This window comes from Bombina bombina, chromosome 6 (genome assembly GCF_027579735.1).
Source record: "Bombina bombina isolate aBomBom1 chromosome 6, aBomBom1.pri, whole genome shotgun sequence".
In the NCBI taxonomy this organism is placed as follows: Eukaryota; Metazoa; Chordata; class Amphibia; order Anura; family Bombinatoridae; genus Bombina; species Bombina bombina.
The window spans coordinates 738,350,420-738,367,861 of NC_069504.1; the positions used below are offsets into that span (position 1 = coordinate 738,350,420).

A 17,442-nucleotide genomic window follows, 5' to 3' on the forward strand; every position below is an offset into this window, starting at 1 on the left:
TGACAGTATGTTTAACTCTTCCTGCAGCTTATAGGATTCATCCCACTATACATGTATCTCTGATTAAACCTTATACTTCTACCGTACCATCCAGTCTTCAGACTCCAACTGCGTTACAAATAGATGACCACGATGAATTTGAGGTGGAACATATTCTAGATTCTAGGATCAAGAATCATCACTTGGAGTACTTATTAAAATGGAAAGGTTTTGGTCCTGAGGACAATTCTTGGCATCGTAGCACTGACATTTCTGCTCCCCGTTTAATTAGATCTTTTCATCGCAGATATCCTTTGAAGCCATCCCTCTCGTCAATTGGGGGACCCCTTAGTGGGGGGAGTGTGTGATATACCTTTAAGGTATATCCCGCCTACCTTTCCTCCTCCCTATATCAGGCACACCTGAACCATCATTCCTTGCCTGAAAATTGTTTTCCCTTTGCAGCTTATTTGACCGCATCCATATTGCTGTGATTCTACTTTGAAAATTCCTAACTTGCTTTGATTTCTTTCTCTCTAAACAGGAGTAGTAAGCTAGAATCTCTTTGTTGCACATTTAACTTTCAAAGTATTTACTCATTCTTCCGGAATTCTAATTTAACAAACAAACTGAATCAAGGAGCACCGGATCTACTTGCAGCGTCTGGAAGCCGCACTCTCACTGAAGCTGTATACCGGTCACAGAGGTAAAACCGCTCTCTTCAAACTTAAGGTAATATTTAATCCATTTACAAAGGATTGTTCTTACGTTGTCACTCTCTGGAAACCATCCGCATTACCTTGCTGAATCTTCCGGTTATTACCATAGTCTGTCTGTGATGTATATATTTTATGAATGAGTGTGTGAGTGCGTGAAGCCATATCTGAACATTGCTACAACAAGAATCAATTACTGACGCTTTCACAAAGTGTATCAAAATACATATTTCTTTTATCATTTACTCAGAACTGTTTGCTTTATGTTCCTTACTAATATTGCAACAATTGTTTCTACCTAAATATTCCTTGCCTCTATTTGGCATCTACGAAGTTTTCTACCAGTAAAAGTCTCACCAGTGATCTAACAGGTAGTTCAAATCATACTGCCTGTTTTATTCATTAAAAGAGCAACAAACCCTTAATTCAATAACACTGCAAAAGTTCCTGCATAAAACAGGACATCACAAGAGGTCTGAGATGAAACCAAGCAAACAGTATGATGTCCATGACTGAAACCATCAGACCAATAACCTCCATACACTGGGCCACTGACGGCCGAGGAGAGGACTGAAGAGCAAGGCACGAATTGAACAGTTTTTATTTTCTTGCTTCTGTCAAAAAAATCTTCATCTCTAGCAAATCTATAATGGTTCCCAAGAATACCACTTTTGTAGCCGGAATCAAGGAACTTTTTCCTAAATTCACCTTCCAACCGTGGGAGTGCAGAAAAGACAACAACAACAACTTTGTGTGGGAGCTTGCTAGTTAAAAATATGGCGCTTGGAGATCAGACGTGGGTCTGCTGAGCTCCTAGGCCTTAACTAACTAAAATACCTAAATACAGCCATGGACTGAGCTACATTCATATGAAAATAACTACCAGCCGAGCTATAAAGGAGAGGCACCCTGCCTAAGCTGATTTGTGCTACTGATCACCTATTTTGCACCCATACTATAGGAGGCTGCTAGACTACGTGAGGTCAGATACTTGGGCCTACCTCCATTAATACGGGACTACAGGACTGAGCCTGACACTGCTCTTAAAATGGAGGAAACTCAGGACCTGCTCTACTCTATGCTACAAGTACTGGATCGGCAGATGGAAAACTGCTTTATTGATCTCACAGACATATTGAGATCAGAGATGCGAGGAATACCAAGTAGCGTGCGCGGAGACGTGCTGACAGATTTCCCTCTCACAGACCTTATGCCAACACAATCCCAGTTGCCACTGGGATTTATTGGAAATAAAGATCCAAATTGCCCTTCACAGGTCCAATCCAGCGTGATGTCAGCCGATCGTACAGCACCCGCAGTGAAAACTGAAATAACACCGGAAAGTATATCTCAGAGGGAGGTGCTGGGGCGGCCATTAAACCCCATGACTTTCCTTACAGCAGCGGAGATGACTCGTCTCCTGTCAGCTTTTGCTACTGAAGAGGTACATGGTCGCTGTGACAGAGGTTTACAGCTTACTCTTATACTTGAACAAGATTGCATCCAGAAGTCTGATTTGTCTTTGTTGCTGGGACTTTCCAGCACAGATATGGCGCAAGCTTATTGCCATGATTCCGGAGAGGGTGAGTCCTCATACCCAAAACCCACAAGCTCCCTGGGAGATGTTATTAACCCCTCTCTACCCGCTACTCATCCTAACGCTGTACCGCAAGTGGACAAGATTGAGACTGTCCACTTAACTAACCTAAGATCGCCATCGAGGGTCTGCGCAGCTCCATCTGAGTTAGTAGAGGGCGTCCCTACATTGAACTCTGACAAGACAAAGATGTCGGATATCGCAGCTACAGGACGGTGCGCCTACGAGATGTCATGGCTGTTGGCGATGTCTGTTGGCCTCTATGGCCTCAGGAGAGGTATTGGCTAAAGAGATGTTGTGTCTCGTGTCTACTTTCTGTGACAACTTGGAGAGATTAGACTGTGGCCCTCGATATACTCCTGAACTTGGTTTGGTTGCGCTGCAGTTTGCTCAGCGCTGCTATTCACTACAACTTGTGTGGACTCCTCCATTATCTCCTTAGGTTACACGCAGGCCTGGAGGACTCATTAGTCTCGCTCTGCAGGTCGTCTTTCAAGATTGTCATAGACTCTCAAGCAGGCTGCTATGTTGCACTGGAATAATATGCCACGAAGTGCATTATATTGTGACTTTTGAGACTTATAATGACTTAGACTAGTCTTTACCTAACACTAATCCCTATTATGGGAACTGAGTTTCACATTTCCTGCACTGTTATCACTGTTTGTGCACCATATGTTATACAGTTTTCTCTATATGCCTATAACTAGAGCAGCGTGGTGCAGACATCAATTACCCTCTAGGAATGAGCTGGCTACCCCAGAGAGAGTAGGGTAGACTGTAATTCTTAATGTGGAACTAGCCAATTTTCTCAGTGCTGTCCAATATTCACATTATTGATAAAGTTCTAGTTTTACTCCCCTATAGAATATGTGTTTGGTACTGTATGCTTGTCACTCAGTATGTACTGCTCTACCAAGTTAATCACAACTAGTGTTTGTATGTCAGTACTGTTCATTATGCATATAATCGGTAGAGTTCTAGTTTTACTCCCCTACAGAATATACGTTTAGTAATGTTTGTCTACCACACAATGTGTTCTCCTTACTTAGTAGTTAAATAGTATATCCTTTTACTAAGATCCAAATTTATGCAGGTTCATCAGTTTGAATAATATATATGCTATGTGTAACCTAGCACATATGAATATTGTTAGCAGCTAATGTGTATGATTTTCTTCTTGTCTTTCAATGGATATTACTATGATGTATTTTTAGATTTTAACTGTGCACTTTGGGATGTTTTGCCCTGTTTTATGCCGCTATCATGGTGATCATTCCCTGAAACTAATCTTAGGTACAAGTTATCATACATTTTACTCCCACACTTTGGATGCTGGTTGACACTAATAACAGTCTGTCTTAACTGTTTGCTGTGCTGTTAGTCCAACAGCAGCTGAGACTTGTTGCTTCCTCTCAGGGTCTTGGTCACATACAAACACTTAAAAGTCTGACACCGTAGTCTGAACTAGTACCTTAGTTATAGGGTTATGTTGGACGGGGTTCTGAATCGCTACTTCTAACTCCTGACTAGTTGATCCTTTTAGTTCCCATGCTAAATGTTTTTCTTTTTAGATGTGCTTGATATATATATACTTCTACTTAGCTCGAGGAGTGATAGGATACCACTTAACTTAAATGCATGAATGTAATATAGCAACTTCAATTATTTTCACTCACTAATTCTGTGATTTCCCTCATCAACCTATAAGAGCTGATAAGATTTACAGTACTTGCTTTTCTATCTATGCTTCTAAAGGTTATGACAAATCTCTCTTATAACAGGTGTTATTTACAAATGTTGACTTAAGGTATGAGATATATAATTACACCCACGCATGCTCCTAATAATCTTTATAATATGTAGCATTTGTATTTATTGTGCATTGCCTATATAGGGAACATCTCAACTATTGCTAAATTGTTTATAAGGCATGAGATATCTTGCTAGTGACAGGTACATGTTTTTCAGAGCCTATATCTTTTATGTTATATTTGTCTACATCACAGCTAGCCATGATATTAGCTTTTAGCTACGATATGGACACATGTAATTCTTCTGGAAATTATCTGCTTGATTAGTTAATTTTATGATAATACACTACAGTTACATATATTTGGAGTGTCACCTAGCCTAGCTATTACCCTTATTATGAGCATTGATATATTTGAGGATTACTTACCTAGTTAAATCTGTTACTTCAGTACCTATATTTTCTAATGCCTTACAATGAAAATGCTAGATACTAATTTATACCAAATCTCTTTAAGTTAAGTCTTATTTTTATATAGAGTTTTTTACAAAAAAGTTGAAATCACTTTGCATAGATCTATCTACAGATAGGCTATTCACCTAAGGTATACATTGTTTTATGTTTTTACATTAATCACCCTATTATACCTAAACTCCTAGCATGGAAATAATGTGCAAAGCCTTTTTACATAATCTATGCTTATCTGGTTGATAATGTGTTTTAGAGCTCCACTTGTTGACAATATCTTTATACATGATGCCTAAATCTGGAGTCTGAGCCTCAAGGGTGTAAATATAAGTTAGTTTAAATGGCCTAGAGACATGATACTTGGGATCATCTTTCATTATATAATCTATTGTTGTAACATCCCTAATCTACTAACTAGATCCTTCACATATAGCCATGTTAAAACTACTATAGCTTCACTGATAGCTCATAAGCTGTTTTCTATATACTTGGGTAACTTAGAACCATTGATATAGAATGGTAAAAGAGGTATTGTTTTTGTATTTCAGGATCCAGCCATATAGGGTCAGAATATGTATTAATGTCAAAACAATACTGATAGAGCTTCCAATATAAGGTTAACCTTTGTATTTACCCCTACTATATATTTGCATAACTATTTATGAATAGATAGTTGACCCTGCTTCATGGCCCATTCAATTCCCTTCATTGGCAAGACTAAACCCCCCCCCCTCCAAGTTCCCTAAAATATTAGATTATATATATGGCTCCGCCCTCCACCCTTTCCCTTCTATCTATAGCGGTGCTTACCCGCTGAATACCCCCTTCCCCCTTGTTCACGCTCTTTTTGAAGCTCCTAAGGAGCTAGACTCCTGACCATCAGATAACTCCTACTTCATATACTCTTGGTCCTTTAGGACTAAATCCATATTTCTAACTGGTCAGTTATACATGGTATATTATTGAAAAATCGAGGTTTCATTTGCCTTTAGTCAATGTATTATATAGACGCCGAATTGTTTTGGTTTCTTATGTTTGTATCCTATTCTTTTGACAAAAAGGTGTATAGTATATTATTTATGTTTTATGCCAATACCTCAATAAAAAAAATTATTTAAAAAAAAATAAAAAAAAAAAAAAAAAAAATCTGTTATATGATACTTTCACATAAAAAAAAAAAAAAAAAAAAAAAAAAAAATATGGCGCTTGAACTAGAATGTCGTCCAGATAAGGCGCCACCGCAACCCCCTGCAATCTGAGCACCGCCAGCAATGCTCCCAGGACCTTTGAGTACACCCTGGGAGCTGTTGCAATACCAAAAGGAAGGGCCGCAAACTGAAAATGCTTGTCTAGAAAAGCAAATCTCAGAAACGTGTGATGATCCTTGTGGATGGGAATATGCAGATACGCATCCTTCAGATCTACTGTTGTCATGAATTGACCCTCTTGAACCAGAGGAAGAATGGACCGAATAGTTTCCATCTTGAACGATGGAACTCTGAGAAACTTGTTTACACTCTTGAGATCTAGAATAGGTCTAAAAGTTCCCTCCTTTTTGGGAACGATAAACAGATTGAAATAGAAACCCAGTCCCTGCTCCTGAATTAGAACAGGAATGATCACTCCCATGTCGGAAAGATTCTGAACACAACGTAAGAACGCCTCTCCTTTTATCTGGTCTACAGATAACCTGGAGAGCAGAAACCTGCCCCTGGGAGGAAAAGTCTTGAACTCTAGTTTGTATCCCTGGGACACAATATCTACCACCCAGAGATCTGGAAAATCTCTAACCCAAGCTTGAGTGAAAAAGCAAAGTCTGCCCCCCACACAATCCATTCCTGGATCCGGTGCAGACTCTTAATGCTGACGGGCTTCTTAGATTGCTTCCCCTTGCTCCAGGACTGATTGGACTTCCAAGAGGGCTTGGACTGATCCTGCTTGGAGGAAGAAGAGGAAGACTTACCAGAGAAGGTACGAAAGGAACGAAAATTACTCTGACTTCTGTTAATTTCTTTTATCCTGAGGGAGAGAATGCCCCTTCCCTCCCATAATATCCGAAATAATCTCACCCAAACCCGGCCCAAACAAGGTCTTACCCTTGTAAGGAATGGACAAAAGCTTAGTTTTAGAGGACACATCTGCAGACCAGGACTTCAACCATAAGGCCCTGCGCGCCAGAACAGCAAAGCCAGAAATCTTTGCTCCCAACTTGATGACCTGTAAAGAAGCATCCGCAATAAAGGAATTAGCCAACTTCAAAGCATTGATTCTATCCAGAATCTCCTCAAGAGGAGTATCCTGCTGAATAGAATCGACAACGCATCAAACCAATATGCTGCCGCACTGGTAATGGTAGCAATACACACAGCAGGCTGCCATTGAAACCCCTGGTGAACATACATCCTTTTAAGCAAAGCTTCCAACTTCTTATCTATTGGATCCTTAAAAGAGCAACTATCCTCAATAAGAATAGTGGTTCTCTTGGCCAAGGTTGAAATTGCTCCCTCCATCTTAGGAACCGTCTGCCAAGCTTCCTTGATAGAATAAGCAATAGGAAACATCTTCCTAAAAATAGGAGAAGGCAAAAAAGGAATCCCAGGCTTCTCCCACTTCCGTGCAATAATCTCTGAAACACAATCAGGAACAGGAAAATCTTCCACCATGGAAGGAGCGTCAAAAAAACTTATTAAGCTTACTAGACTTCTTAGGAGTAACTATGACTGTCGCATCAGAGTCATCCAAGGTAGCCAAAACCTCCCTGAGTAACAAACTGAGTTGCTCAAGCTTAAACCTGAAGGAAACAACCTCAGAATCAGAGGAAGGAATTACACTGTCAGAATCTGAAATTTCACCCTCAGACGCCACAGATGTATCTTCCTCCTCGGACCTATGGGAAGAAACATTTGACATAAGTGCAACAAAAAGTCAAAAACCTTAAATTTCCTTTTGCAGTTCCCTTGCAAAACAGGAAAAGTGGACAAAGCCTCAGATACAGCTGAGGATATATGGGTAGCCATATCCTGCAAAGAAAAACCAACCTGAGATGAACCGCAGGGCACTGCATGAGAAGAGGATAAAGATTGGGATGATTGGGGAGAAAGCTGTGGTACAGCTTGAACAGGAGACTCCTGAACAACATTCTCCTTAGAAAATGAAGGCTCTGAAACAAAAAGTATATCCCTGTAATGCAATGTTCTCTCAATACATGAGGAACAAAAAGGGATAGGTGGCTCCACATTAGCATCTAAACATAAGAGCAAGTCACAGCTTTCAGGTCTTCTTGATCCATCTCTATCACACAAAGAGAGAAAAAAATGTATCAGCAAAAATAAAAACGTTACTATCAATTTAAGAATGAAAAACGCTATCCCCAAATGTAAATGCCAAATAAAAATAAACCCTTGCTGCGCACCTCTACACCTCAAGCCCTGCTGAGGCGCTTACCTAACCTCCCACAGACCGGAGGATAACCCGTAGCTCAAAAGACAATCCAGAATTCCCACAGTCAGCACCCGCTCTCCGTAACATCTAGAACGGAAGCCAACAGCCTAACTGTTCTGCTTTCAGAAAAGACACAGAAAGAGCGTGCAAAATAAACTCCGCCCATCGTAGGCGTATACAACCACCCCCCGGCTGGCATTACACATATCGCAACAAACAGCCGCCGGGATAAAAAGAAAGAGCGTGACACATATGGTTTAAACATACCACAAAAATAAAATTTAAAAAAAAAACAGAGCCATAACAAGGAGAGCTAATAAGCACTCCTGAACAGAACTTAATCCAGCAGTGCCCCACAAAAGCTTCCATGAAATAAAAACCTGCACAAGCAGGATCATTATCCCAAAGTGAACTCCATAAGTGCCAGACCTTTCTAAACCCTTGCATGTCAGAAACTAAAATAGCACTTGCCTCCATAAAAGTCTGCCCGGCAGCAGGGTAGCCCACAAAGTTTGAAAGGCTTCATCCCTAACATGGACCTGTGGAGACAAAAAAAAAAAAAAAAGACCAAGTAAACCTACTTAGGCTTTTACAGGAAGGGCAGCACAAACCACTTGGGAGACACAGTGGAGATTATACCCCACAAGTTCCCCAAAGCTTAAAAGACACCACTGCTCTACTGAAGAGACTGACATGGACTACAGCTAAACCCCAAAAGACCAGAGCAAACCTGCTCAGTCTAAAAAATAAACTCTTGATAGAAGAATCAGACACGTAACTTTACCCCTCCTTGCAACTAATACAAGCAAAGAGAATGACTGGGGGTTGTGGGTAAGGGAGTGGTATTTAACAGCTTTGCTGTGGTGCTCTTTGCCTCCTCCTGCTGGTCAGGAGTGATATTCCCAATAGTAATTATGATGATCCGTGGACTCACTGTGTCATTAGAAAGAAATTATTGATTATTGCCATGATTTCTGGCAGTTTAATTTTGACTTTACTGTCCCTTTAAAATAATGAATACAATTTTCCAACAAAATATTAACACAAAGGTTTATTTGCGAATATAAAAATATCTCCATGGATTATCTCATTCTGAAATATAATGTGCAAGACAGAAAATAAATAAAATAATAATTCTCCAAGAATCAAATATAAATTAAATGAAGGATGAACCACATTGTATATTATAATTCATTTCTTCATGTGACATTACCATGTGAGCAAATTAATGCACCCTGCAAAATATTTTTCAAATTTGGCAGGGGTATAACGAAAAGAATATTCTCTTTATTATAGTACAAAGGTTACGTTCCATAGTTATACGCACATTCAAGCTTCACTACTATACGTTTATTACATTACAAATGGGTAAGATTTGCTTAGATAAATTACATTTGTTACTGTTAACACAGGATGGATATTAAAAAAGAAACTGAAATAAAACAAGTTGTGGGGTTGTCAGACAAGAGTTAATATTCCTTAGTATAAGAGAAAATTTGTAATTTTTTTCAGTTGATTTGCTATAGGAACAGTCTACACCAGAATATTTACTGTTTTAAAAGATAGATAATCCCTTTATTACCCATTCCCCAATTTTGCATAACCAACATAGACTTATTAATACACTTTTTACCTCTGTATCTAAGCATCTTATCTCAGTTCTTTTGACAGACTTGCATTTTAGTCAATCGGTGCTGGCTCCTAGGAACTCCACGTGTGTGAGCACAGTGTTATCTATATGAAACACATCAACTAACACCCTCTAGTGGTGAAAAACTGTCAAAATGCCCTGAGATGAAAGGCGGCCTTCAGGGGCTTAGAAATTAGCATATAAACCTCCTAGGTTTAGCTTTCAACTAAGAATACCAAGAGAACAATGCAAAATTGCTGAAAGATGTAAATTTGAAAACTGTTTAAAATTACATGCCCTATCTGAATAATAAAAGTTTGTTTTCGACTAGAATGTCCCTTTAAACACATGTGATCTTATGTTGCTGAACCATGATACAAAAAAAATATATATCAGGATCTGTAAGCGGACAATTTACTCAAGCACTCAGCTGATATGAGTTAAATTGTATGTAAAGCTGCTGCAGGAATCTGATTTCAAGTGGGCTCTCAATTTCTGTTGCTGACTCTTGTTTGCACAGCTTTTCTAAAACCAATACTGCAGCACTGAGATTTGCAGTATAAGTAAAAGATAAAATGTATGCTTACCTGATAAATTTATTTCTTTCCTTACATAGAGAGTCCACTACGTCATTCCAATTACTAGTGGGGATATTCATTCCTGGCCAGCAGGAGGAGGCAAAGAGCACCCCAGCAAAGCTGTTAAGTGTCACTTCCCTTACCCATAACCCCCAGTCATTCAGCCAAAGGGAAATGGAAAAAGAAGATAACACAAAGGTGTAGCGATGCCTGAGGTTTAGTAAAAAAATTACTGTCTAATCTTAAGGGTGGGGTCTTGGAGTCTCCATGTCCGGAAAGAAAGAAATTTATCAGGTAAGCATAAATTGTATTTTCTTTCCTAAGACATGAAGAGTCCACATCGTTATTCCAATTACTAGTGGGAACTAATACCCAAGCTAGAGGACACGGAATGAACAGGGAGGGAGAACAAGACAGGTAGACCTAAACAGAAGGCACCACCGCTTGAAAAACCTTTCTTCCAAAATAGGCCTCAGTAGAGGCAAAAGTATCAAATTTGGAAAATTTGGAAAAAGTATGCAGAGAGGACCATGTTGCTGCCTTACAAATCTGTTCCACAGAAGCTTCATTTTTGAAAGCCCAAGAAGAGAAGACAGCCCTAGTGGAATGAGCTGTAATTCTCTCAGGAGGCTGCTGTCCAGCAGTCTCATAAGCAAAACGAATCATACTTCTCAAAAAGAGGGAAAGAGAAGTAGAAGTAGCCTTTTGACCCTTCCGCTTTCCAGAGAAACAAACAAGCGGGGCAGAAGATTGGCAAAAATCCTTAGTAGCCTGTAGGTAAAATTTGAGAGCATGCACAACATCCAAGTTATGCAACAGACGTTCCTTATGAGAAAAAAGATTAGGACAGAGAGAAGGAACAACAATTTCCTGATTAATATTTCTATCCAAAACCACCTTAGGGAGAAACCCCAATTTAGTACGAAGGACCGCCTTATTCGCATGAAAAATAAGGTAAGGCAAATCGCACTGCAAAGCCGAGAGTTCGGAAACTCTCCGAGCAGAAGAAATAGCGATAAGAAACAAAACCTTACAAGATAACAGCTTAATATCTAAGGATTGCATTGGCTCAATGGGATCCTGCTGCAAAACTCTAAGAACTAGGTTAAGGTTTCAAGGAGGAGCAACAGGTTTAAACACAGGCCTGATTCTGACCAGGGCCTGATAAAAAGATTGAACATCTTGCACATCCGCCAGATGCTTATGTAAAAGAATAGATAATGCAGAAATCTGACCTTTCAGAGAACTGACTGACAACCCTTTCTCCAGACCATCCTGGAGAAAAGAAAAAAATTCTAGGAATCCCGACCCTACTCCAAGAGTAGCACTTCGATTCACATCAATAAAGGTATTTAAGCCATACCTTATGGTAAATTTTACGAGTAACAGGCTTGCAATCCTGAAGCATGGTATCAATGACAGACTCAGAAAACCCACGCTTAGCCAGAACTAAGCGTTCAATCTCCATGCAGTCAGCTTCATAGAAACGAGATTTGGATGGAGGAAAGGACCCTGAGTTAGAAAGTCCTTCCTTAGAGGTAACCTCCAAGGAGGAAGAGATGACATCTTCACAAGTCTGCAAACCAGATCCTGCACGGCCATGCAGGAGCTATTCGATTTCCAGATGCTCTCTCCTGTTTGATACGAGCAATGACTCATGGAAGGAGCGCAAACAGAGGAAACAGGTAAGCTAGACCGAAATCTCAAGGAAACGCCAGAGCATCTTGGTGCAAGCTTGGTGTTTTGACGAGACGCCATCAGATCCAACTCCAGAACCCCCCACTTGAGGGTTAACCTGGAGAACACCTCCGGATGGAAAACCCACTCCCCGGGATGAAAAGTCTGTCTGCTCAGAAAATCCGCCTCCCAGTTGTCCACTCCTGGAATGTGGATGGCAGATAGAAGACAATTGTGAGCTTCCGCCCACAGAATAATCCGAGCCACCTCCTTCATGGCTAAGGAACTCCGAGTTCCTCCCTGGTGGTTGATGTAAGCCACTGAGGTGATGTTGTCCAACTGGAACCTGCTAAACTAGGCTAAGGACAATTGAGGCCAAGAGCATTGAAGATCGCTCTCAACTACAAGATGTTTATGGGGAGAGAAGACTCCTCTCGAGTCCATAGACCCTGAGCCTTTAACGAATCCCAGACTGCTCACCAGCCTAGCAGGCTGGCGTCCGTGGTCACAATCACCCAGGAGGGTCTCTGAAAGCATGTGCCCTGAGACAGATGATCCTGAGAAATCCACCACAAGAGAGAGTCTCTTGTGAACTGGTCCAGATCTATCCTCTGAGACAGATCTGAATAGTCTCCATTCCATTGTCTGAGCATACATAACTGCAGAGCTCTCAAATGGAATTGAGCAAAGGGAATGATGTCCATGGAAGTGACCATCAGACCAATTACCTCCATGCATTTAGCCACTGATGGCCGAACAGTAGACTGTAGCAAGAGGCAAGTAGAGAGAAAAAATATCTTTATTGATAGGGAATCTATGATGGTCCCTAAGAAACATACCCTTGTAGCTGGAACAAGGGAACTCTTCTCCAGATTCAGTTTCCATCCGTGGGAACGTAGAAAAGACAACAAGATCTTTGTATGAGAGTTTGCTTGTTGAAAAGATGGCGCCTAAACCAATATGTTGTCAAGGTAAGGCGCCATCGCAATTCCCTGAGACCTGACAACTGCCAAGAGAGCCCCCAGAACCTTTGAGAAAATTCTGGGAGCTGTGGCAAGGCCAAACAGAAGAGCAACAAACTGAAAGTGCTTGTCTACAAATGCAAATATCAGGAACTGGTGATGATCCCTGTGGATGGGAAAATAAAGATATGCGTCCTTCAGGTCTATTATTGTCGTCATGAACTGACCCTCTTGGACCAAAGGAAGAATGGAACGAATGGTTTCCATTTTGAAGGACATACCCTAAGAAACTTGCTGAGACACTTTAGGTCTAAAATGGGTCAAAAAGTTCCCTCTTTTTACCTGATTCGCAGATAACCTTGACAGGAAAAAAATATGCCCCTGGGAAGACGAGATTTGAAGTCTATCTTGTAACCGTAAGATACTATGTCCACAACCAAAGGATCTGGGAAATCTCGTATCCACGCTTGACAAGACAAGGAAAGTCTGCCCCCACTTGATCCAATCCCTGGACCGGGCGCCGACCCTTTATGCTGACAGTGTCAGATGATGGCTTTTTTGATTGCTTACCCTTATTGCAAGCCTGATTGGGTCTCCAAGAGGACTTGGACTGCTCCTGCTTGGAGGAGGGAGAGGAAGACTTTTGACCTTTGAAGTTACGAAAGGAACAAAAACTAGAACTTTGACGACCCTTTGGTCTATTCTTCTTGTCTTGTGGTAGAAAGGACCCCTTTCCACCCGTAATTTCAGAAATTATCTCCGCCAGACCAGGACCAAACAGGGTCTTACCCTTGTAAGGTAGTGACAGGAGCTTGGACTTGGAGGTAACATAAGCTGACCAAGATTTCAGTCAAAGAGCCCTGCGGGCTAAGACAGTGACACCAGACATCTTGGCTCCTAGTCTAATGACTTGCATGTTAGCATCAGAGATAAAGGAATTGGCTAGCTTGAGAGCTTTAATCCTATCTTGGATCTCCTCCAACGGAGTCTCCTCTAAAATCAATTTGGACAAAGCATTGCACCAATAAGATGCTGCACTTGTTACTGTGACAATGCAAACTGCAGGTTGCCAATGTATAACCTGATGAACATACATTTTCTTTAAATAAACCTCCAGCTTTTTGTCCATGGGATCCTTAAAAGAACAGCTATCCTCAATAGGAATCGTGGTTCTCTTAGCCAGAGTAGAAATAGCCCCTTCTACTTTAGGCACTGTACGCCATGAGTCTCGAATGGAGTCAGAAATAGGAAACATCTTTTTAAAAACGGGAGATAGGTATCCCTGCCTTATCCCATTCCTGTGCAATGATCTCCGACACACGGTCTGAAACAGGAAACACTTCCACAGAGGAAGGAACATCATAGTATTTGTTAAGCTTACTATTACTAGATTTTTTAGGGTAGACAGCGACAGAAGAATCGGAGTCATCCAAAGTAGCCGGTACCTTATTTAGCAATAAACGAAGGTGTTCAAGCTTAAATTTGAACTTTACTTCTTCAGAATCAGTCAAAGGATTTACACTGTCTGAATCTGAGATTTCACCCCCAGAAGCTACCGACGTATCCTCCTCATCAAACTTATGAGGGAGGTCAACCTGCGCAGCAGCAGACGGGACAGACACCTTACACTCAGAAAAAAGTTTAGATTTTCTCTTGCGCTTCTCCATCATGGGAAAAGCAGATAAATCCACAGATACCGCAGAAGATATCTGTGGGGCAAAATTTATTGGCAAATAAACTCCTCCAGGAGGCTGAGAGGAACTGCAGGGCACTGTATGTGAAGCCGTTGAGGCTTGGGACGTGTGAGAAGAAAGCTGTAGCACTGTAGAAAAAGAAAGAACAGAGTAACCAACTCTGGCTTTCTATACCAAGGGCAGCAAATATGTTAGAATACAAAGCAAGGACCACCTCACCACTTTCTAACTGCTTTAAAGCCACCACGTCTCTTACTCAAGAGATTGACGTGGACACAGCTAAACCCAAATCCTTGCTTGCAGGGAAAAGTAACCGAAAAAGGAATAAATATCTTCAGACACCAACTTCACAACCTCCATTGACAGAGGCAAAGAGAATGACTGGGGGTTATGGGTAAAGGAAGTGACACTTAACAGCTTTGCTGGAGTGCTCTTTGCCTCCTCCTGCTGGCCAGGAGTGAATATCCCCACTAGTAATTGGAATGACGTTGTGGACTCTCCATGTCTTGGAAAAGAAAGATATATTTCAAATGCCAAAATAAAAGGCATATGAGCTATTTGTAAACAATTTAATACACTCTAGCAGGTAAAATGGATTATTGGAAATACATTAAAGTGGATACATTTTTCAGTACACTGTCCCTTTAAACAGTTAGTTATGTATTATGTAATGGTTGGTGTGTGTTTAACAGGTGTCTGCTGGAGGACAGAACGTTTTGGAACCTTTCCAGGGAACTATGTGGCCCCTCATGTTACCTTGGATACTCCCATGACATCTCTTAAGGATCTTTCCATGTCATACAATACATTACATTTTAATAAATCCTAAACTTATTCAAATTGTTGTGTCTCATTTTATGTGGGGAAGGGGTTAACTGATTGATCTGTGACTGGGAGGTCAATAACACTATGGGCCATGAGCACAGATCATAAGGCAAACACAGCTCAACAGTTTATGTTTCAGAGCCACTTTCCTCTCATTCTATCTACCCTATTTCTATTCACTCTCACAACATTAAAGGGACATTAAACACCTTGAGATTGTAATATAAAATGATAAATCGTATATATATATATATCGTATATGCAATATACTTTCATTCTTTATTTTGTCCCCTTTTCCTGTAATTCCATTATGAAATTGTGAGCTTTTCAGTTAGAAATGGAAGTGTAGACCACTGTTATAGTCCACACAGCCATTGGTTACATACTTTTGTTACCTATTTATAACTGTCCCTAATTGGCCACAGCAGAGAAGGCAACCTAAGTTACAACATGGCAGCTCCCATTGTTTTATTGCCACTAAAACTTTGCACTTATTTTGTAAATATTTAAACAGCTAATGAAACTTTAAAAATATATCTACAGGTTATTCTCAGACTAATCTTTTCTTTAAATGCGTCATTCTATCTATCATTTATTTAGTGTTTAATGTCCCTTTAAGGGATTTAGTAAAGATGAGGATCAAAGTATTTGGGGTTTTTTTTTTTTACAGAAAGAGCAAGACCTGACCAAGTAATCATGATCTCATGTTTGAGAATAGTAGGTTCAGGTTAATGGGACATTAAACTCTAAGTAAATCATTGCTTGAATGTTGTATTCAAAGCAAAGATTAGCCTGAGAATAATTTGTAGATGTATTTTTAAAAATTATATTAGTTGTTTAAATATTAAAAAAATAAGGGTAACAGTCTAATGACCATAAAGCAGTGGGCGCCACCATATTGTAACTTAGGTTACCTTTTCTGCTGAGACCAATTAGGAATTGTTATAAATGGCTTACTAGAGTGTGCAACCAATGACTGTGCGGAATATAGCTGTGTCTGTACTTCCATGTTTAACATGAATTGGAAAGCCCATAATATTCATATTTAAATTACAGGAAAGGAGAACATAATAAATAATGAAAGTATATTGCTAAGTTGTTTTAATGCCCCTTTAAGTTGCTTGAAAAAGAAAGTAAATCTATAAACGACAAGATTTTTCTGCAGTATTGCAATAAATTAAACTATATGAAAGTAAATTTGTTTTTGAATTTGTTAACACCTTGTTTACTGCAGTTGTTTTACAATAGCCAAACTCCTCCCACATCTTGCCTTATTTGGAAGAGTCAATACGAACTTGTTATTGCAGGAGATCAGGCTTTCATTTTTTTTTGTCTTTGTTTTGCAGTTCCTGGCCAAATTATCAAATTAATTGCTGAGGCATATCAGGGATAGATACGCATCACATTTAGGTTTGTCTAGTCAGCTATGTGCCATTCTATTTCTCTGAAATGTAAAACCCATAATTTTTAGACTTTAAGGGACAATCACGTCAAAATTAAACTTTCATTATTCATATAGAGCATGCAACTTTAAACAACTTTCCAATTTACTTCCATTAAAAAGAAGTGCATAGTCTTTTTATATTTAAACTTTTTATATTTAAAAACTTTGCTATTGAGAATGTGCAAGTATTCACAGAATAAGCGTATATGCATTTGTGATTGGCTGATGGCTGTCACGTTACATGTATGCATTTGTGATTGGCTGGTGGCTGTTACATGGTACAGTGGGAGTGGAAATATATAACTTAAAATTGTCAGAAACAAAAACTACTATTCATTTGAAGTTCAGACTAAGTGCTATTGCATTGTCTTGTTATCTTGCATTTGTTGATTATGCAAATCTACTGTGTTGACTGATCCTTTAAATGGGACATGAACCATTTTTTTCTTTCACGATTCATACAAAGCATATAATAAATTATATGAATTATATTAATTATAAGGATACCAACGGCTAGATTTAGAGTTTGGCGTTTGAGGCTCCTAGCGCTGGTTTTGGGCTACCGCTGGTATTTAGAGTCAGTCAGGAAAGGGTCTAACGCTCACTTTGCAGCCGTGACTTTTCCATACCGCAGATCCCCCTACGCCATTTGTGTATCCTATCTTTTCAATGGGATCT

The 17,442-nt window shown here is 39.9% G+C and overlaps 1 protein-coding gene across 4 annotated transcripts in view; it reads left to right on the top strand.

Annotated features, from left to right (window-relative positions):
- SORBS3 (sorbin and SH3 domain containing 3) overlaps positions 1-15,335 on the top strand; it is a 114,549-nt gene extending 99,214 nt beyond the window's left edge. For all 4 annotated transcript variants that reach the window (XM_053717970.1, XM_053717971.1, XM_053717972.1 and 1 more), the window contains one exon: positions 15,188-15,335. In XM_053717970.1, coding sequence (XP_053573945.1) covers positions 15,188-15,324 — 137 coding nt within the window. In that variant the 3' untranslated portion in view covers positions 15,325-15,335. The remainder of the gene's footprint in view (positions 1-15,187) is intronic.
- Positions 15,336-17,442: the final 2,107 nt, after the last annotated feature.